Raw genomic sequence first — 24,145 nt, 5'->3', positions numbered from 1 at the left:
GAGCAATGCCGCGTGTCTTCCCTGTAGAAAATTCTTTTGTGGTGTAGAGAATTTTTCTGTTCATTGTTATTTTTGTAAGTAAAATTAAAATAACAAAAAAAAACAAGTTTTATATAAATGCTAACAAGAATTTAAAAATATTGCTTTTCTAAAAATCTAAAAATATATAATATTGATATTTAAAAACTACTACAAATTATGTTTAAAAATAAAATTACATATTTTACAAATAAATTAAAACTTTTCGCTTATATATAATCTCTAATTTTTTAAAAGATACGCAATTTTTAAATTAAAAATTCTTTTCTAATATGAAATACTTTATTATTCAAAGGGTTAATTAAAAAAAAAATTTAGAGGCAAATTTAAGAATTATTATTTTTTAACTTATAAATATACTGTTTAATGTTCTTGAAATTTAAATATTTGTAAATAAAAATTTTTACCTTAAATATTTTAATTTATTTAAATATTATTTTTTTAAAAAATATTTTAGTAAAAAAAATAAGAGACAAACTTTAAAATCCAAAAATATAAAATAATAATTTTTAAAAACTACTACAAATTATGTTTAAAAATAAAAATAAATAAAAAACTGTTTTATATTTATATATTTAAATTTTTTTTATTTAATCAATTTTAAAATGAAAAATTCTTTCCTAATACAAAAAAATAATATATTTTGTTTTTTTTTTGATTCGCCATAAAAAAGTTTTCAACTTATCCAAAATTTTTTATTTAGATTTATATTTTTAAATATATGTTTATATTATTTTATTATTTGAAATTTAAAGCTTACTTTAATAAAATTGCATCATTTGAAAATTTAAAATTATTTTTCAATATAAATGAATTTATTATTCAAATACTTGTGTATTTGTATAAGGAAATATTAAATAAAATAAAATTTTTTAAGTTAAATATTTAATATATTAAATATTCTGTTAAATTTGCCGTAATTATGTACCATATACATAAAACTTAAATAATAATTAAAATAACATTATTTATGATAAACTGTTTTATAGTAATTTTTATTATGAAAATGTATAATGTTAAAATTTAAAAATAACAATTTTTTTGAAAATAATTACATATTTTCAAGATTAAAATTTTTTTTGAATAAATTTGTATCATCTTAAAATTTAAAATTATTTTTTAATGTAAATTCATTTATTATTGAAATATTTTATTCCAAAACAGTTTATGTGGATTTATGAAAAAAATAATTTTTTTTACTTAAATATATATTTTTTATATGTTCACAGTTTGTTTATTTGCCATGGTTTTGAAACTGGTATTAGTTTTCAAATAAGTAAAATATGTAATACATATGCATATTAACTCTTTATAGAATATGATTATTTTTTAATAAATAGTGTAGACTTGAATTTAAAATTTTTTGAACCGTTAAATTATATGTATATATTAAATTTAGTTTTGATATTTGTTAACAATTTTTTTTAATCAAAAATGTATTTTGTATGCAATAAATAAAATATTGATCTTTTTTTCATTAATTTATACATTATTTGAATTGAAAAACATAAATATTTATTTGTTGATAGAAAAGAAACTGTAAATTTTCCTACAGGGTGCGAAAGGAAGAACGAGCTTGCCTGTGCATATATGCGTCTGTATTTACATACATACATATGTTTGTATATACGAAAAAGTGCTCTTCAGTCAATAATTTAGGTATTTTTTTTATCCCGATAACCAGAAATATATTCAAGGAGAACTGCTTGGTAAGCTATCTGGTGTAAATTTGTATTCTTTTATTTTGTGTGTTTATATTTATATACTTTGCGCAGAGAACGTAAAATATATGATATACATTCTCTGCTTTGCGTATACCTGTATTTTGTTTGCATATACACACGAATACCTTCTTGAATCAACGGTTTTTAAATATTTGCTTGCATCACCAGTCCAGGAACACAGTGTCTCCCAAACTTCTGGTATTTCCATTGCAACCAAACATCTAGTTCGTACACACACCTGTATGCGTTGGCTTGTGTGTACCCATATGCTTACAGTGGCGGAAAAGAAAATATGATTAGCTAGAATTTGAACAATATATTGTGTAGAATTAAATCTTATTTAAATATCCACTATGTACTGATAATACAACAAAAACAAAAAATATAAAACTCAACGAGAATGTGACTGAAACCACAGAACTAAGAACAATATTGTTGTATGTTCTCCGAATCGGTTTATCCTTACAAGCACTATATATCTTAATAATTTTAAAAAGTTTAGCGCTAAAAAGAATTTTTGTTTTCTCCTTATGTGTTAAAATTTTTTACAAAAGGTGGCAACCCTTCATCCTAAACTTTTTTAAAATAAGTTCTTTTTATTTCTGTTTAATTTGATGTCAGTATTTTAGCCTTCAAAATTTAATCGATAAAAATTATAAATAGAAAACTTTTAATAGGTGGCAACACTTATTAAAAACATTTTTAACTGTATGCTTTCTAAACCGGTTTAGTTTGAAACCCACAGCGTAGTATTACGTTTATCTTAATAATTTATTGTATATAATTTGTAAATATGCAGCTGGCAACCCTTCCCAAGCATTTTTTCAAAATAATTTCTACTTATTCTAGTTTGTGTTAAAGCTTTATTACGAAATATTATCAGAGTATGCGTAGACAGGCATTTATTTTTTGTAATACTGTTCGATTGACTTCGAATACTTGGAGCTCTTCACTAAAATCTCTTTATAATAACTCAGTGCTACGATCTGAACAATTTATTTGAAAATTATTTGTGAAGATAATTTGCCAAATAGAAACGTTTTCCATACAAACATTTGATTTCGATCGTTCACTTTGTATGGCCAATATCGGCGGTGCCGACAAATGAGCAGTTTCTTGGGAAGAAAAAGATGTGTGCTAAAATTCCGACTAATATCTCAAAAACTGAGGAACTAGTTCGCGACTATACAAACAGACGGACATGGCTAAATCGACTCAGCTCGTCCCACAGATCATATATAAATACACTTTATAGTGTTTCCGACGTTTTCTTCTAGGTGTTACAAACTTTGTGCTCTAGAGCCGATTCTAATATGTACCAGTGCATTTACCCGCTGGGTATGCCCGCTGAGATGCAAATTTTTATTTTAGCTCTCCCTAATTAATTGGAGAAAGTTAAAGAACAACTCATTTATATATACACATAAACATATTGATTGCTCTTGCAAATATCTGTATATGCCATACTTACATATATGTATGAATATAGTATACGCGTCTATATACATAGTACATACATGCGTACGGTCATATATGTATGAGCGCGTGTGTGCGTATCGATCTGCGCTCATCGTTGATTGGTGCTTACAATGCTTGCAGCGTATAATATAATGTATGAGAATGCGTTTGATGACGTCACTACTGTCTGCACACTATAGCGTTGTCTCTTTCATGAAACTCTCAATCAAACGATATATGCGCGACAACAACAACTATAGGAGTGGCTGCAGCCGATCAATGCTATTTTGAGTTGGCTTTTGGCATAGTGGCATTAGTTGCGTTACGTTCCTGTGCAGGTTAGGATGTGATCTGATTTGTTTTCGCAAAAGATGGTGGAAATTTGACAATTTTTCCTAAATATTATATATGTGTGTGCCTGTGTGTGAAAAAATATAAAAAAGTTTGTGTTAATATAAATTAAATAAAAATTGGTGAATTTTTTGGTAATAAACTTAATTTTGAAAGCATTTTTACTTAAATTTGCGGTGAAGTGCTGGTAGAACTCACTAAAGAAAATGTCAATTCGTCCGAGTTCGCCGAAAGTTTTGCTGGACATCAGCTACAAACCGATGCCGCATGCAATGGACATGCAGGATAATGTGATTAAATTGATTAAAATGGAGCCACAAGCCTACGAATATCTGCACAACATGCAAATGCAACAGGATATTGTCGCACACCAACACCAACAACAACAACACACGCTCAGCGGTTCGTTTTATCACAGCACGAATGGAGCGCAGGCGTCGCGCTTGGCTCCCACACAAGCGCCACCGATGCACACACAACGCCACATAGTGGAGCCAACGGATTTCGCTTATGGCGGCAACAGCGCTGAGGTGGACCCCACCGACTATCATATGCAAAGCTCGGAAATGCTCAACAACTGCAGCGCAAACACAACGCCACTAACTTTTGGTCATAGCGCGGAGGGGAACGCCGCTAGCGCAACAACAACAACAACAAATATGGGTAAAGAATTAAATAATAATTATAATCTGCAAAATGGCGCGTGCAACGGCATGACCGCGCAGCTGGTGGGTGTGAACAAGCGGAATAGAGGTGAATTCGAGAGCGCGGATCGCGAACTTATGACCGAGACTAAGAAACCGCATTTACAGCTGACGAACGAGCAACAGCAATCACAACAACAACAACATCAGCAATCACAACAACAACAACAGCAGCAAGCGCACTTCATACACGCGCAGGATACGCCCAGATATGTCTTGGATTATCTGCCAACAACGGTGACCGATGTCAATTCTAATATCAGCGCGCCCAACAACAATGCGGACAGCAATAGCAATAGCAACAGCAGCAGCGGCGCGTCGCAGTTTGAATTCGCCGCACAGGAAATGTGTGAAAATAGTGGGGATAATTTCAAATATGCCTATCAGCAGCAGCAGCCGCATGGACAACAACAACAGCAATCACAACCACACCAACAATCACAACAACAACATCACCAGCAGCAATCAACACACCAATCACTACAACAACAACCGCTGCAACACGCGTTAGCTTCATCAACAACAACACCGCCGCACAACGTGCCACCAACTAACGGTATTTTCAGTTTAAAACCTGAAATCGGCAAGGATTTAGGGCATGCGCTCACACACGACGCGCCGGCACTAACACAAATCCACGCGCAGGCGCCGAATATTGGCAAAAATCTCACAACACACTATGACTTTACGCACTCGATGAAGAGCAACAACTCCGAAGGCGATGATTTGGAATTTATGCGCATAAATGGTGATAATCATGAAAATTGCGATGCCAGCTATGATTACACCAATGATGATTTGTTAGACATACGCACGGATTCGTTGTCCGACAATGCAGACGCCGTAACAAAACATTTCCGCAAACCGCGACGACGTACGCGTCGAAAATCGAGCCGTTGCGAGGATGCCGACGAGTTTCACAATCAACGCGTTATGGCCAATGTGCGCGAGCGCCAGCGCACGCAGAGTCTGAATGACGCGTTCAAGGCGCTGCAGCAGATCATACCGACACTGCCGAGCGATAAGCTGAGTAAAATACAAACGTTGAAGCTGGCGACCAGGTGAGGCTTTTGAGGGTGTGGCTTTTGAGTTAGAGGAAAAAGTTTATTGTGTGTATAATGCCAGGTTTACTTGGTGTCCTTGTAATGATTAAAAAGTGTTTGTGAAAGAGAAAGGCAGACAAATATTACATGAAAATTGAATATGATTTATATGTTCACATGGGTTTGAGTGTGATTTGCAAAGATTTTTGACAGTTTGTGAAATTTTGTTAAGATCAATATACATTTTTTATTGAAAAATATGTGAACATTTATTGGAAAAAATTTTAAAAATAATTCAAGTAATTGCACAGTAAAAAAAAAACAACTATAGCAGTTGTGCAGAACTTGCGTTGAACATAATGAAAAATTAAAAAAATTAAAAAATGGCATAGTGGACTGAACAGACATTAGTAAGAATTTTTTTTATAAGTATGTGTAATTTCGCAACTAGAAAAGTACTCGCATTGATTTGACAAAATTTGTTTAACAATGCGCCACATTTTCTCATACTTATTTGCTATTTTATTCTAATTTCGCTTTATTTTGTCATTTTCCAAAATTCTCTTTATTCAACATAACTTCTTACAAGAAAATGTTGCCAAAGCAACACAGACACTTAAAAAGTATTTAAACTCTATCAAACTTAAGTAATTTGCTTATATTTATTATTCCGAATGTTGCCAGTCTCTAACAAAAAAAAAGACGTAGTGAGAAGGTGACCTAAATAATGTGGTTCTAAGCACTTAATCATGATTCAAATATGACTTTTTTTAATAATTATTAAAAATGGGGATTTCCTTTAAAAAATAAAAATAAAAGTTGAGTAATTTTTTGAGCGAAAATTTTGTTTCGTTGTAAATTTTTAGTTATTTTTATTTTAGTTGATAAATTTGTAGCTGTTAGATTAGATCATAAAAGTTGAACCTTTAATAGCGTATCGACAAATTTTCATGAAAATTTAAGTAATCTAATGAATCAGTTAAGTACTGAGGTCTACTACTTATACTGGATTGACTAAAAAATGTCTACGCAGCCTTAAAGTTTACTTTAATAAAATAAACTATGCACAAATTTTATATTTTTACCAATTCTTAGCAATTGAAATTTATTTGCTTTTAATTTTAATTAATTATTTTTTGTATTTTCAATAAATTTCCTAAATTTTAATACATTTTTTTTCTGAAAATTAATTTTAAATTAAGTAATTACTATATTTTCCAAAAATTTGGTAAATTTTTATTAACATATTTATATTTTGTTTCTAAAAATGAAACTTTTGCCTATGAAACATTTAATACAAGCATTGTTTCTAAAAAAGATTGTGCAAAAATTAATAGAATTTAGGTAAGATAAAATTATTATTTATTATTTTGGAAAAACGAAAAAAAAATTAAAAATTCTTTCTGAAAACGTTTTCGATATCGGATTGGTAGCTAATAACAAGAAAGCTTTCTACCACGGTATAAATTCAGTCGATTTTAACACTTTAGTTTTTGTGTTTCAAATGATTTCTTTTTTGTTTCAGTTCGTAAATTTTTTTTTACGTTTCTAAATGTGATTATTTTCAATTTTGTAAATTTTGTTTAATTTTCAAAGTCTTATTATTTTCAATTTCGTACAACATTTTTTAGTTATAAGAATTATAGATTAACGCTTACTTCGAAATAAATTCGAATATGGCAAATTATAAATATTATTATTTACTTGAAAATCTTGGGCATTTACGGCTAAAGGAAAGTTTATCTCTGATAAAATTCGCTAAAATTTTTGTTATCAAAAATACAAATAAATTTTTTTCGAAAACAAATTGAAATTTCAAAAATTTTACCAAATGAAAATCGTGGACATTTTCAGCTTAGACAATTTGTGGTAAAAACCGCTGTTATGTTTTGGTTTCAAAAATAAAAATAAGTTGTTCTTGAAAAAAAATTTTAATAATAAAATATTAGTTTTAAAACTAAAAAATGCATATTTACATAAATTTTGACTAAAAAACATATTATTATAACGAGACAATTTTATTTCTAATATTCAACATTCAAAAAGTATATATAATTCTTTATGTTTTCGATAAATTTAAAGTACTTTCAGTTAAAATTTGCTGATATAAGTGGTTCATATACAATATTTAATATTTTTCATAATTTAATTATAAAAAATTTAGATTTTGGGAGTTTAAATTAATTTAAGTATTTTAATTTCATTCAAATTTAATTTAATTAAATAACACTTTCTTTAACAATTATTATTTGACATTTTTTAAATGAGAAATGTTTTTCTAATGAATTAGAATTTTTGGCATTATTTTTCACAAAAAAGGACACACATATATACAGCAACATATACATATTTTTTTCTGAAGCAGTGTTTTTAAATTTTTACAGTAAATGATAGTCTACTATAACATAGGTACAAACTCATATGCCTCACACTATGCATACACATATATGATATAGGAGTAATCACATATGTATGTATGTTTGTATATAAGTGCTGACCAAAAACTTCAGTTTTACCAAATCGCCGTGCGGAAAATACGCCGACGGTAGTAAAACCCAAACAAGGGACATTCCCGCTATCGCATAACCGCCGGCTTTTTCCAGGATATTGAATATTTTCCCCACTTACCTACCTGAAAAACATGCAGCGCATGCGCGCGTTCGTGTAAATTAATAATATTTTTGTGATTTATTTCCATTGCAGATATATTGATTTTCTGTGTCGCGTGCTCTCCACTAGTGAGATCAGTCTGCTCAAAACGATGGACAGCAAGAGTATACTGGCCAACAATGGGCTGCCGCTGGGCACTGCGTCGATCCTGAATGCGGCCACCAATGGCACCGAGACTGAATTAAAAGGCTTGCGGCGCGCCACTGGCGCCTCAGTGATACCACCGGAAAAACTTAGTTACTTATTTGGCGTTTGGCGTATGGAAGGTGACACGCAAAATAAAACGTAGAACAAAAATGGATTTTCACTTATTGTTTGTTTTTGACATTACGCAAGGAATTTGTTGGAATTTTCAACTGAGTTTTGGTTTTCTACACACGGATCCTTTAGTGCATAAGTGAACTTGTGGCGTATTAAATATTAAGTATATGTATATTGCTATAGTATTCTCAGTCGTTGGGCTAAAAAATTTGAACTTTCCATTAGATATTAAGTATCTATATAAGTTTGTAGCTGATAAAAGTACCAACGGTCATACCTATAAAGGCTTTTATGTAAAGTAAATATAAATATTTTTGTACTACTTCGAGTATGGAATTTTTTAAGAATTTATTGTATAGTTTATATACATATGTATGTAGGGATTGAACGAAATGAAAATAAAGATATACATAAGAAAGAATTTTCATGCATTTTTTTTATTAAATTTTATTATATTTATACCCTGTACAGGTTATAGTAAGTTTGCCACCAAGTGTGTAACAACCAGACGGAAACACGCCGGCTTTTTATTTTTATTTAATTACCATAAACAATTTTTTTTTTAAATATTTTTCACTTAAAATTTTTTTTTTATTTTGAAAATTATTATTGGTTTTATTTATAGTATTTATAATAGAAATAATACTATTATTAAAAATAATAAATAATAAAATCTTAATTTTCGTTAAAAAAAGGATATATATATTGATACAATTTTCATTTATTAATTTTGTTTTCATAATAATTGAAATATAAAATTTTTTTTAGAATGTATTGTAATTAAAATTTGTTATTTTTTATTTAATTTTCACACAATTTGTTTTATAAAATTAATTTTTATACAAGATTTATAAGTATGTCACACTTAATTTTTTTCTTTTTAAATTTTTTTAAATTGTTTTAATTTTTTTTTTGCACAAAAAAACATTTTGTTTTTGAAAATTATGGAACCAAGACGTTGTGAGCTTTCATAATTTTAAAAGAATTTTTTTATATTTTTTTTTAAATAGAGGTGAAGTAGCAGTTATTTTGCATATTTGATTACATTTTTTTCAGTTTTCATACTTAAAGTATAATACTGTTAATTTTAAGAAATTATTTTTTTTTTATGACAGAAAATGTTTAATTTTCATAAACAAATATTTTTGTTTAATTTTCTTTAATATATAAAAATATTTCTAAATTATATTTTTAATAATTTTTTTCACAATTTTGCAAGATATGCAAATTTTTTTTCCCCATTTTAATAAATTTTTTGCCTTAACAATTCTTTTATTTCTTTTAATTATTATATTTAAAGCAACACAATTTTTTATTAATAAATAATAATATTTGAAAAATAATAATTTAAATAAAATAACATATTTGAAAAATAATAATTTTTTAAAATAGACGCGAAATATCGCTTATCTTACATTTTTTATTGAATTTTATTTCATTTCAAATTTTTTTTATTTAAAGAACAATTTATTAATTTTTTATTAAAGAATATTTATTGCATTTGAAATTTAAAAAAATTTATACTTTTCATCGGTTTCCCATGCAACTCTGTTATCACAGGTGCGAATTCTCCCCAGAATGAGTTCTCTTCATTAATGTTGAATTAAATTGAACGGCTGAGCGGCGCTCTAAATACATATTTTCAAATTTAAACTCTTCATAAAAAATGTCTGGCACTGCCAAATAACAAAATCATGTAAAATAGTTCCCATGAACTCTGAGACGATGTCAGGACAAGCCAATGGCAGAGAAGACAGTAGCTTACAATTTTATTTCATGTGGAAAATGTAATGAAGACTGAAGAATGTTCAATGTAAAGCAATGATGAGCGCTCCTTACGAGTCAATAATGGACTTGATGTCACTTCACAAGTGCTACTCTACATATAGTATAATATAAAAAATTATTGTATACATGTATGTGTGTATTGACAGACGCAGCCTTATATTCCCATACCAAAAAAAAAAAGCATACATACAGACAAGTGCACAAAATATATTTATAAATATATATAAATTATTCTCTGGAAACCGTCTTCCTACAGCAGGCATCTTCAATGATTTACTAGTTCATATACATATATATTTATGTATATACATACATTTCAAAGTCTAAAAACTTATGTGAAATTATAAACCGCATTTACATTTTTAATTTCATAGACATACATTTAAATATATCTCTAAGTATGTTCACCAAGAGAAGTAGCATACAAAAATACTTACAGACATACATATACTATATACTTTTCTTCTAGTAACCCACAGTGTAATCAATTGGTTTCGTCTTGACAACTAGTTCGCCCCCCTTCACTTTTCCATATTACGAACTGAAAAAACAACAAGAATAAATTGGACATGCCCATATTTTAGTTTAGATCAAATTTCATTGCGCTGCTGCACTACTTTCTTGATGGGTTAAGTGCGGCTGCTGCTAGACTAACGACTCCTCAAACTCGAATTTCGTAGCTTAACTTTTGCTCTCTGGCTTCTATGTACTCTATAGAATACTATACTCTCTTCTCGTTTTGCCGCTGAAAATTAAAAACAGCTGTTCGATTTCCTAGAAATTGGTTGCAATGAACTCAGCAGCGAGGACTTAGGACTGCTTAGACTAGAAGATAGAAGGTCAGCTTATTTGACAGAGTTTTTAGCAAAGTAATATACACAGATCGAACGCATATTTAGTCATCATTAATGCTTCAAACTTAGAAAAAAAAAAACAAAATGGAATAAAAATATGGAACTAGTCATATTGGACTTATACCCGTTGGCTCGAGATTTAATCAGTTGAAAACAAAGCTTTACGACCAAACTGATTCTGCAATGCTAAACCCCATTTTTATTTCAAAAAAAAAAGTAGGACGACACTGACTCTAAACACTTTACAACTGAGCTGAATGGGCGATGAAAAAAATACCGAGAGAACGTAGACTTTCTTGATTGTTTCGCATCTAATGAACTACGCAGCTCTTTGCAGCCAACTTGTTGAGAGAAGATGGGAGCATCATGAAAGTGCTGAGGCATATACTATTATTCCCCTCCGGCTATATAAGTAGGCTCGCTCTCTTTGCGGTATGAACATAGCGGTGTATAAGTACCTGTTTAGGTTTACTCAGGTCAAAATAATATACTAAGTACCGAAAATTTATTTTAAAGATGTAATAAAAAATATATATTCTATATCCCTTGAGCCTAGAGTTAAAAAGGCTTTTTTTCAAGAGACGGTTTATACTTGTAGAATTATTCCATTGATTTATATTTATATTTCTTTCTCCTCTCTGACACGGACTTATGGTCACGCACAAATCAAACACCGCTGTAGGCCAAAAATCTCAAAAGAAAAGAGGACTGTTTCGAGCATGTTTTGGGACGAGATGCAGGAAAAGTCACCAGGAACGCCATCGACTGGAAGCCCTACGGAAACCGACGGAAAGCCCGACCCGCTCTAACCTAGATAATAAATTTGGAACTCGAAAAATCTAAGGGTAAGGTAAAAAAGTTCAAGCGAAATCAAGAGGCTAGTACAAGATCGAAATAAATGGAAGAGTCTCATTGTGGATTTTTGCTACACCGCGGAGCCTTAGCATACAATATATGTACATATATGTATATATATATATTTTAGAATATGCGAGTATACATAAATACATTAAAAGTAAAAACCACAACAACATGCCACTATCTTTTTAAAAGAGGGCGGTGATTCTCTGTTAATTTACTCAATATTACTATTATAATTAGTGTTCGCATAGGACTTCCGATTCAAAATGTTTTATTTGCCTGGGTAGGAGCAAAGCCTTCCTCTTCTTATTACGGAGAATGGCTTGTCCCTCTCTCATCACAATATTTGGCAAACTTCTCTGGGTAAACTGCCTACATATGCTCCATGACCTTCGGGTATTTTCTGGTTTAAAAATAATTCTTCTATTTTAATTGTTGAATAACTGCATGAATTGTTCAACAGACTAGCGGACTACACGCTGTTTCCATAAGTGTGAGGAATCTCTCAACTTTAAAAGAGCCTTTACTGTTAACACATATGGTAGCCAATTGTGCCAAGTGCAAAGCAGGCTATTATGTTAGTGTAATTTGAAAACAATTACACTAAGTTTGAGTTGAAAATCATATTGGGACAAAGGATGGACACGAGCTATGAGCTCTGCATGTTAGTTGGCTGAGGTGCTTGAAAAGAAGTAGTAACTCTTGAAGTTGGAACTTCGTGGCGAATCGAAAGTATGATTGTGTAAATATTATATAAAATAGTACATATATACGCACTTGTATATATGTAAGTGAATACATATGCGTGTAACGAAGCCTTCATTTTTGCAACATCTTCAAAGCGGCAATTTTATACCTCTGACATTAAATTTAATGGAAGTTTTGCCGGAACCGAAATGCGGAAATGCTTAACAAATTCTATGTGGATTTTTTACATATGTATTTTATATACTTCAATATGCATCTCGCAGAAAATTAAAAATATATATTATATATACATATATACTTTTTAGCTGGTTTTTTTTTTTTGCTATGGAAGGAATATAGCATTTTTAGTGATCGGTTGTATGCTTCGTTTATGAAACGAACAACTCAAATTGACTTTATTAACTATTCAAGTTTTATACTGCTTCTATTTTACATACGGGAATTCTTCTGGGCTAGTTTATACGAGTACAGTTCTAGAGATTTAATTTCTTGCCCGACATCTGCAACATCTGCTACTGTCAACGTAGACCACACCCAGACGGACTAATGAATTTTATATATGTGTGTACATATATATGTAGGAGTGTATGTGTTCCAATATGCATGTACGAGGGCAGTTTGATAAGTAACTGACTTTTTGTAATCGATACCTAAGCACTTCAAATGCCACACTGCTCCTATCGCTATCGAATTTTGAGCAAAAACAACTAAATAATTTTATTTTTGAGAGTCTTTGAGAATTATAACAACACCGATCATATTGTAGGCTTCAAAATCCATGCCTCGCACATGCCAATCGAATCAGATACATATTCTGGTGATTATTTTTGAGAAACTGAACTCAATTTCGTTTTGATCAACGAAATGCCGAATGCTCAAGGCCTCTTAAATAGTTCGTGTCAACAAAAATATCCAATAGAGGGTTCGGAACGTTGCGCAGAGATCGGATATTGAAAGCATATAAGTTTGGTGGGCCAAAAACAAGAAACTGAATTATTTGTGGCACTATGCCGTAATCGGAGTTAGCTTCCTATATATATAATATAATATAACAGAACAAAATACTGCAAAATTTGGAATTATCGAATTGAGAGCGCCTGTAGAAGGCTCACTTAGCAAATAAAAAATTTTGAAAATAGTAAAACGAGTATTTTTAAGTATAATTCGAAGCCGTAGGACCGATTCAATGACGACTTTTGACCAAATCGTACCGTACCGTAAAAATGGTTTACACCTTTCGACTGTTTACGATTTCTACAATGCATTTAAGAGCGTTACAGTTCAAAATACTTTACATCACTGTAGTCGTCATATTTGGTATTTTGATACGATATTGAAAAAAAAGAGTTCAATATAGAATATCTATATTTATCAAACTGACCTCACAATATGCCAGAAAAGTTTACTCGTATGACCAAGTATTTATATATTCAATTAATGTCAGTGATGTGAGAATGTCTAATTTGAGTGCCAATGTACCGCTGTGAGAAAGACATTTCTCATTCGCTTATAAAATCAAAGTGTATCTTTTGAGGTCTTTAGACAAGATTCTGTATTTGTAACTAGTATGCAGTTTAAATCCACCTGTTATAGGGAGACGGGTAGATTAACATATATCCTCCCAAGTTTTGACAGTCCAATGAAGACAACAAATAGAGATTAAGGAAATGTGAGAAATTTGTTCAATTTTTGCAAAAAAAAACATCACAAGACCGGAACCGGCACGTGGAGAAGTACAGAGTATCTCATTCGTGTTCTTTGATATTTTCTTTAATATATTGAGCGATATCTGCCGTGAAACATACAATATCGAGTTCGAAATTGTGAAATCGAATATGATGAATCGCTAGTATGTATATTAGTAGTATGTGCTTTTTTTATCCAAGAACAAATATATCCGGTTTTTAGGTTCCAGCCTCGAAAATGAAGTAATTTAGACTTTTTCTGCCATCACTGACAACATATAGTACATACATCGTCACAAATATAATATTAAGAGCAATATTCATACAATACAGGAGAATATGAGATGATTTACATACATACATACATATGAGAAAATGACTTCGTAAACAATTGCAACGAGATACAGGAGCATATTCTCCATATGTGTGTTTGTCTGTATGGTTTTTTTTATTGGTTTTCTGGGCGTTAAGATCAATCATTAAATGCGCTCGTAAATTGTGAGCCTATTGGTGAGCTGCGGGAAGAATGAAAAAATTACACTGTTGGGGATCCCACGAAAGCAAAAACAAACAAAAATATTATGCCGGCTTGACTGAAAAACCACTGTATATGAAATTTTATTAAAAATAGATTTTTTGGAGTTTAAAATTAAAAAATCCAAAATATTTTTCAACTTAAGAAATTTTTCAAAATAAGTCAAAGTAATCAAATAAAATAGTTTAAAAAAATTTTGAGCATTATATTTTAGTTTTCCAAAAACCTTATTCTTTTCAAATAAAATAATTAAAAAAATTTTGAAAATCATATTTTAGTGTTCCAAAATCCTTATTCTTAAGTAGGTGTTATGATTTTGAAAGATTTTGTCGAGAGAAATTATTAAAAAAATATGTTTTCATAATTTAAAAATTTTATTTTATAAAATTCCAAAAAAGAGTTCACTTAAAAATTTCACGAAAAAGTTGAAATAATATTGAAATCATATTTCTGTTTTCATAAAACCACATATATACCTACACCTATAGAGACTTCTAGGCCCATATACCATACATAAGTATGCATGTATGTAGAAATAATACACACTTTTTGTTGTAATCACTTGAACAAAGTATCTTCAAATTTCATGTGCAATGCAGATTCTTTCACGCCATTTCTTGCAAAAACCAGCATATACACATAAGTATTTGTATCATATTTGTATGCATGTATGTATCAACCTATTGCATATTAGTTCCTATATATGTAGTGTCTCTTGTTGCTGTCACCCGCGAAACACTTTAATTCAAAACATATGTTGACAATGTGCGGTGTTTATTGGTTTTTCATTGATGCGTGTTTGCCCTCCCCGATTGGGTAGTGTCTGCGGTGTAGTGTCTCCTAAATGCCGGCTCGATTTCTATATTCTACTGCACGCAAGCCCTGCAGGGATTCCCACTATTTTCATAGCAATTGTATATGCGTTAAGCTGGCGCCATGACTTCTTCACGCTTGCCTTTGTTTTCAATGCAATATTGAATTTTGAAACAACAACACAAAATGGAACGGAACATATTTTAAAATTCGAAGTTATTTTGCTGACTTTTTCGCCTTGCATGCATAGGTTATTGTGTCCAGACGAGTTTGTGTAGTATTTACTGAATTTTTCTCCTTCCCTAGAGGGCAGATTATGCAACTGCACGTGTTCTTTCGGTAGGAAGCCGAATAAATGAACCTTTATATGAAAGTGTTAAATAATTTGGGTAATGGACAATATTGCAATTTTTTTATTTTTGGGTTGAATTTAAAGAACCGCCTGAATTTCAAGAAATTCCCTACCGGAAGCCAATAATTATTTTAATATAATTTTATAGTGTAGAAAGAGAGAGCGCGCTAAATTTAGAGCGAAAGGCATTCACCTAAATCCCAAAACAGTATTACCAAGCAGTTGGTTTTCGAAAAAAGTAAACTCGAAAAGTTCGCAAAAAAGAAGTTTTCTATCAAAAAGTTTGAACGAATTATACAAAGTTACCAAAATGAGTGGCAGTTCTTACGCAAAAGTACACGGATATATGCTGTATGTGTTTGAATGAGAATCTTAAAGGAAATTGATCCTCAAGCTAGAAGAACTACTAAGAAATCAATCGATATGGTATAAATAACGTTATAAACACGATGAGACAACGATGGTTTCGAAAAAAATATCGATATTTTTGCAGTTTCGATGTATATCGATAACTTTATTATATATAAGGCCAAGTGTGAAGTATAGTGATACCTCAATAGATAATTATTAAGTTTAATGTCAATAAGCGCTATATCCAGATGTTAACACAAGATATGCTCTCTAACGGTAAGCTCAATAAGCACAGCTAGACATTTAGCAGTCAATACTTCACTAAAAATAGCATTCAAATGAAAGTGAAAATTTTATAAGCAACATCTGGACGGTTTACAACACAATGTGGTGATTGAAACACTTTTCTTGGTGTTTATGACATGATAAGGTTGAAGTGCCTTAATATTAAGTGAGTATATTGAAATAATTTCATAATTTTATTTTTGGAACTGCAACTTGTTGGCTATACAAGTGGATATATGGACTTCAAAATAAACTCTCTGATGTTTTGACACACTTACATACAATCTTATAATAAACATATGCATATGTAGTATACCAGCTGTCGTCAGTTCATCTAAACTTTGGAGAGTCTGCATAGCGAGAACACAACTGGTATAAATACTGGTATATATGCTGCTATAAATTGGCATAAAAAAATTTCAATGTGCTGTGTGTTTTTTTGTGGCCTTCTGAAGCAATGATAGTGATCGATTCATCACTTTTAGCTCGCTAGATCTGAGCTTTGCTCTCTTATATAAAAATGTATTTTGCGAAATACTTATGCAAGGCTATTTTACAAAAGAGAGTATGTAAATCATCTCATTAAACCTTGATACCGTAAAGTTATTTAATTATACCAATTTACATGATTTATACCAGTTGTTTATTCGATTCGCCATTACTCAAATTATGCCAAATAGATAGCCAGTAGTATGTTTATGTTTATGCGCTCAAGGAAGTGAAGCCTCTACAATCGAAATATCTTGAAAAGTGTACATTTTTAATTAAAAATCTAGTTTATATCAATACATATAGACCAACCTCCGGGAGGTCGAACGATTCTCGTATAAAACTATCATATAAAAGATAATACTTTAGCGTTTATTTTTAATGTGTCTGCTTAATTTTATGGCATAAATATTCTGCTAAAAATATATGCATACAACTATAAACAACGTGAAGACTAATATGTCTAATTAGTAAAAAATATACATACTAAGTTATATAAACTATGTGTATAGGCATACAGTCCATTTGCCTTTCCGTTTGATGGTTCGGTTTTGCGAAGCTATAAAACCGAAAATAGTACAACGTCGTTTATGTTCATATATGCTCATATGTATGTATGTATTTGTTGGTGTTTTAAAAAGGAAACCATAGTTTTTTAAGCATAAAAAATGTAGTAATTGGTCAGAATTTTATGCTTTATTTTCATGTCAATCCCTTCGTGTTGCGTTATAAATAAACAAAACCGTTTCATGCTCCAAATGTGCGCCACTGTTTTCGCTTCGAAATTTTGTTTATGTAAGCAACTATTGTTTGTATTGGAATTTACCAGCTGCAAAAGTCAAAAGAACACACAAAGATCTTGTGATCGCATAGACTAAAGCTGGTGTGACGTTCATAGTTTCGACCAATTAGGGACGTCTTGACGCATTGTAGTAAAGGGTAAACTGTATTTTTAAAATAAACGCTCGAGTTAATAACGATGAAGGGAGTGGAGGAACAATCTATGTGGGGTCGTCGTTTAAAACCGTTTAACTTTTTCAAAGTATCTCGTAAAATAAAGAATTTTTTATCAGTACATCTGGCAGAACATTTAATGTATTCAGTCTTAGTGTACGTTAAATTACCGCCTTTGGTTAGACTTGAGTCTCAAAACATATAGAAATCTATTATTTCGAAATCGTTTATCCATTTTCAGATAAATTTCCCCATAAAGTGTATACTCGATGCAGAAAAGCTCTGATTCCTTTGCAAGCTGCTTAGGACTTAAACATTTTCCAACTCATTAGTTAAGTATCACTTCTAAGAGCAGAAATTCATTTATTGCTTGGAAAATTAATATTATTTTCTTTATTAATTTCATCATTATTGCACAGCCTTAAATTATTCTAACTTGTAGGGAACTGTCAATCCCATACTTCTCTCTTTTTACTACGGGGTACTCATTTCTAAATGTATAACCGATTAATATATGTACATATGTAGGTATATTTTTTGTTTCCACCCGAACGCGTTTCGCCTCATCTCATCAATGTGCCTCTGATTTACGACTACACATAATGATTGATCTTAGCGCTCAGAATGCCGTAAATATGCAAATATTCATATGCTATATACATACATACATATGTGTATGTATGCATTTTATTCTGTGTGTGTATGTATCTATGTCTTACTATATGCCGCATCACTTGTTTTCGAAGTCATAAGGCATGTATGTATAAATACATTAAACAAATAGCTATGTGATATATTTACACACATACATACATATTTACATATATTTAGTATATAGTATATGTATATGTATACATGTATATATTGATATGAATTTTTCTAGATTTGTGTGTACATATAGATGTGCTCTACGCTGCCAAAGTTCCAGATGTTGCAAATGTCGAAGCAAGTAATTAAATCTTTAGAACTGGGTAGTCTTACAAGCAATATTCTTGGCGGTTGTTTGCATTGAAGATCCGGCGTGTGTGTTTATACTATATTAGTATAAGACCTCAATGCAGTTAGTTAATGGGAGTTGTACGATTTTTTACTGAAGCGTAAAAGAGGAAGAAACTACAAAATATATAAAAAATATTTTTAATATACATATATGTATAGACATATGTTTACATACATACATATATAAAACCGGAAAAAAAATTAACTTCGTTGCACCGAAGCTATAATACCCTTCACAGGTTGCATTTCTTATAGCATAAAAGGGTATAAAAAGATCGCTATGTTGATTTTGATCGATCAGTTTGTATGGCAGCTACATACATATATGCTATAGTAGTCCGATCTAAAAATTTTTTCGAAAATTTAGTTTGCAGCTATATGATACAGTGGTCAGATAACGGCAATACCGAGAAATGCGCAGCTTTTTAGAGAAAAAAGGATGTGCGCAAAATTTCATATCGATATCTCAAAAACAAAAAGACTAGTTCACGTATATGCAGACATAGAAACAGGCGGACGAACATCGCAGCTCGTCACCCTGATTATTTATATTTATGTATACATTTACATATATTAATTTTGTAGGCTCTTTGACGTTTCTTTTTGGGTGTTACAAACTTTATGGCAAAATTCATGTAACCTATTCAGGGTATAAAAATAAAAATTGCATAAAATTGAGACGAGGTTCTTTATTGAGAAAAAAATTTAAAAAATACTCGAGTATGAGTACTAAAGGAATCCAAATGCTCACACATTTGTACATTCGTAGCATCACATTCATAAGTCCATATACTTATACTTACATGTATGTGCTGAATATGTGTGTGTGAACATTTCCTCTTTACGGTCTCCGTAAATGTAGTTCAGCGGAATGCATGAGTGGCATTACAACTTCCATTTAATTTAATGTCAGTCCAATAAAATTACCGTTATGAACAAAAAGAAAAAAACTCAACAAATAGAAAAACAACAACAAGCATAACTAAAGACACGTGAGTGGAAAAATGTTTACTGTGTATATTTTTGCACATATGCTGAAGCAAATTACAAAACAAAAATATTACAACAACATGCATTTATACGCATACACATATACACATACATACATTCCAAAATATATGGCTTGCAATGCATCTAAGCATATGTGTACTCGAAATTCGCAATATATACATATGTATGTATGTATTGGCTCTAAGCGTCTATGCGCCCAAAAGTCAAAGGCAATGCTGTCAATAGCCCAACGAATGCCATTGTCCTTCTACTAGATACGAGTGTGCAACTTCAACTCAATACTCAAATTAGGGGTCAGCGTTGAGATCATTGGAAATTCAATTTCATTGCCACGTTCGGTAGTTAGCCTGTTTTGCGTTGGTCACGCTTGGTCACCACATGTGCGCTAAGACAAGATGCTCTTAAGTTCTGAAATGTTTCTTCTGCACACTTGTGGAAGCAGCGTGTAGTCCATTCATCGAACCGTTCTTCTATATATTGCCGTACACTTCACATAATCGGCTCACAATGTGATTGCGGAATGTACATAGATATTTTCATTAAAGAAAAAACCCGAAGGATATGGGAAAACTTAAAACTTATGAGACAAACTGAAGCGGTTGTTTTTGTAGGCACCTACAACAAAGCCTCTGAGATTTTAACCGTGTGCCAGTAGCCGCTGGTCGCTGCTTCTATACCGTGTCGATATTTATTGGATGTGTCACTTGCGAAAGTGCATACTAACATTATAAGACATTTTTTAGGTTACTTAAGGTTAGGTTAGCTTGAAAACTCATTAACATATTCGGCTTCTTTCATATAGTTGGTGAGAACGTTGAAGTAACGAAAGATATTGGAGTGTTTTCGGGATTCAATTACACACGTGACGAAGTTCTTAGCAGCACGGCTACTAACTTAACTCTGTTTCCTTATATAGTCCCTTCATAAAGCTCTGTTCTTCCTATTTGTCGACATAATTTCTTATCTTTGTGCACTTTATAGTGTTATACGATAAAAAGGAAGTCCCATTCGTACCTTTTTTGCCGCGTTTATTAAAAGTTTAAGCCATTTTAGTTCAGAATCAGTCCTTTAAACTTTAATTTTATATGTATCAATCTTCTTTTTATAGTAGTAGTGTCTCAAACAAAGCTCTCGACGACCTTGGCGGTTGTAAATAAAGTCGCAGATCTTTTTTAGTCGCCCAGAGTGTAGAAATATAAATGTTTTGCCCAATAATATTAACTATACTTCCAATAGTGGTTGTATAGTTCTAATGGGATAGTCTGAAGCTAGCGTTTTAGAGATGATCATATTAAACTCTGCTCGTTCTCGCCTTAAGCTAGTAAAGTTTCAGGCTTCTAGCTTAGAAAAGCGAAGACCATTGCCGAATCCTAGTAAGCCAATCGACAAATCTGAAATCAACTAACTGGTGACTCACATTTCAATGGGGGAATAATGGTACGAACTTCGGATATATGTAACTTCTTGAGACTTGGTTGAACTAATTCTTAATCCAATAAATCAAAAGACTCTCGGTGAGCTTAACATTTGGAAATGTTTGTTTCGTAAACTCTTTGGGTTTATCAAGAATACAGGGTTGTATTTACATTTAGGGATTATACTCACTTCCATGTCAGAAAAAATGTGGTTTCTTTTCTGTGGTTTTTTAGAGGCATTTTATTTGCTAAATACACAAAAATAATGTACATTTATAGAAATTAATGTACTTTAATATTTGACGATTTATCATGTTTACTTTGGATTTTGTTGACGAACTCCAGGAGGACCTTTAAAAAATCTGTCAGACTGTGAGGAAGATGTTTCTTTCCGCTTAAAATTATCTCAAATCCAAAAACCGAAAGAATTTATTATAAATATAAATCAGTACAGGTAATGATGTAGGGACTAATCAAAACTTAGATTTTTGACAAAATGTCGGCTTCCTAAAAAAGTTGATTTTTGTGAAAAAATTTACACTTCAGAGTGGCTAAAAAAGAAAGAAATTATTGTCAAAAATCTAATCTCTTCTATTATAACCTGGAAAATATAGCTAAAAAGCTCTTGTGGTAATTTGAAGTCAATCGGTAGAGTCATTTCGGTAAAATTTTCCGCACTGATTTATAAAATAATTGTTTTGAGAAAAATGCGTCTGAAGTTTTGATGGATCAACTTCGAATTTTCGGAGAATAGTCTCCAATATTTATACATATACATATCTATACAAGTATCTCGAAATAAAAAAAATCGATTTTTTGAAATTCACACGTGTATATAGAGCGCTACTTTTAAGGCTCTAGATTTACAAATTTTCCACTCTTTCACTGGTCCGAACTTCAGCTGTCTTCATGTAACAAATATAAAGTAGTTATAGAGACAGGCGAGTCGCATTTTTTGATGTTCTAGTGACTTAGTAATCAAGTAACCGTAAAAGCAAGAATTTATATACGGTAATCGCACTAGGTAGTGTTAGATCAGCATTTCACCAAAGGATTACGAAAGTTGTGAAGAAAGCTAAAGGTTTTCTGTTAGTATATACGTATGTATTATTTACACATATAAAGTATATAAAAAAGAACTTGACTCCTCCCCAGAGTTTTCAGTGAAGACGCAACCACTTTTTATATGACATATCTACACATTTCGATGGTTTCTACTTGCCACGCTGAATTATGCTCAATGCTATATATGACTAAGTACGTGTATGTATTTTTGTATATGTACATACATACATATGTGATGTATAAAAAATGAGAAAAATGTACTTGTGGTTTATAATTTCACATTAGTTGTTATACTTTGAAATGTTAATTTTGACTCGTAAATCACCGGATACGCCTTCAAGTCTGGGGATGTGTGTATGGTTCAATGTGTGTGAATGTGTATTGGAGTATAAAACTCGCTCTGTGCAAATGTGAGATGCATGAGAATATATGTAATGCAGCAAGTAGTATTTATATTGACGCCAAAGACAGCCGCGCACATGTGTGACTGTCACGACACGCACACACTTACATACATACATATATGTAAATATGTGCGCATATAGGCTTGGTAGTAGCACTTGTGAAGTGACATTGATAATAATGGGGCCTCATAAGGGGCTTCGTCGGTGCTGATCATAAAATGCTTTTTGAGTTTTATTACTTTTTCCACACTAAATAAAAGTGTAAGCTGCTGAATTTTAAGAGTTCGGCTTCAGTGGCACATCTCCGCGCTGCAGCGGATGCAACGGGAATTTGTTGTTGTTGTTTTGTATGGCAGAAAACAACCCTGATTGTTTTCAGGAATGCTGCCGAGTTGACCGGATACAAATTTAGAGAATTTTTGAAGGCAAACAAATCAAAGCTAAGGTGTGAATAAATGCAATTTTTTTGCATTTTAAGCTGCTTTCGTAAACAAATTTTTTGCTCAAAAACTACAAGATTTGCTTAAGTTTCTTCTGTGGATTCTAGGGTTGCATTAGAAGCAAGAAAATATATATTTTTGTACAAGAATTTAATAAGGCTTTGAAAAGCTGAAATTTCAAAAAAAAAACACATAAATGTATGTCTTTTCTTTCTGAGTGTTACCAAGTTCGTGGCAAACTAAATATACCCTGTTCAGGAAATAAATATACTTATAATCTGACTCACTGATCTATTACGATGCTTTGGAAGAATGGAATCTGGTTTTTTTTTTGAAGTTTTTAACGGTCAAGAGCAATTTTTTTAATGTTAATTTTTTATTGCAACAAATATTTTATACATAAACTTTTGCATGAAAAAATATATTAAACATTTCTAGCAAGCTTAGTGCACTCAAAACCCTTAGCAAAGCCCACAACGCTGAAGTTCGAGCCTGGTCATGCTCTGAAGTTATAAAGTAAACTTTTCATGCTAATTCTGTAATAAAATTCTAAGCTGTTTGACTTCGAGTTTAATCGAAAATTAAATTAAATATATTAAAATGTATTATATATACATATATACTATATAGATAGTTAATGGTTGATGGCAACTCTACTTAATTTGCTGGAAGATATTGGTTGATGGAATAGTTGAAATCTGAATCAATCTATCGATTATAAAATTTCTTTTCTACACATTTTGCTTTTAAATGATGATTATGAATGAAAGCATAACTCCCAAATAATTTTTCGCTTTTTTTGACTCTCATACATTGGGAAATCGTTAACACTCCAGTCATAAAGCGCCTCATCTCATTTGTTTTGATCACCTGACACAATGAAGTA

General features: G+C 31.3%; 1 protein-coding gene across 1 annotated transcript; it reads left to right on the top strand.

Annotated features, from left to right (window-relative positions):
• Nucleotides 1-3,536: 3,536 nt before the first annotated feature.
• Nucleotides 3,537-8,671, top strand: twi (twist family bHLH transcription factor). Its single transcript, XM_014246816.3, has 2 exons — nt 3,537-5,337; nt 8,023-8,671. Exons 1-2 carry the CDS (start codon nt 3,779-3,781, stop codon nt 8,276-8,278), a joined length of 1,815 nt encoding a protein of 604 aa, XP_014102291.2. The 5' UTR covers nt 3,537-3,778; the 3' UTR covers nt 8,279-8,671.
• The last annotated feature ends 15,474 nt before the right edge of the window (nt 8,672-24,145 follow it).

This window comes from Bactrocera oleae, chromosome 4, assembly GCF_042242935.1.
Source record: "Bactrocera oleae isolate idBacOlea1 chromosome 4, idBacOlea1, whole genome shotgun sequence".
NCBI classification, from domain to species: domain Eukaryota; kingdom Metazoa; phylum Arthropoda; class Insecta; order Diptera; family Tephritidae; genus Bactrocera; species Bactrocera oleae.
Note: the sequence above shows the minus strand (reverse complement) of the source record. Positions and strands in the feature narration are given on the sequence as shown.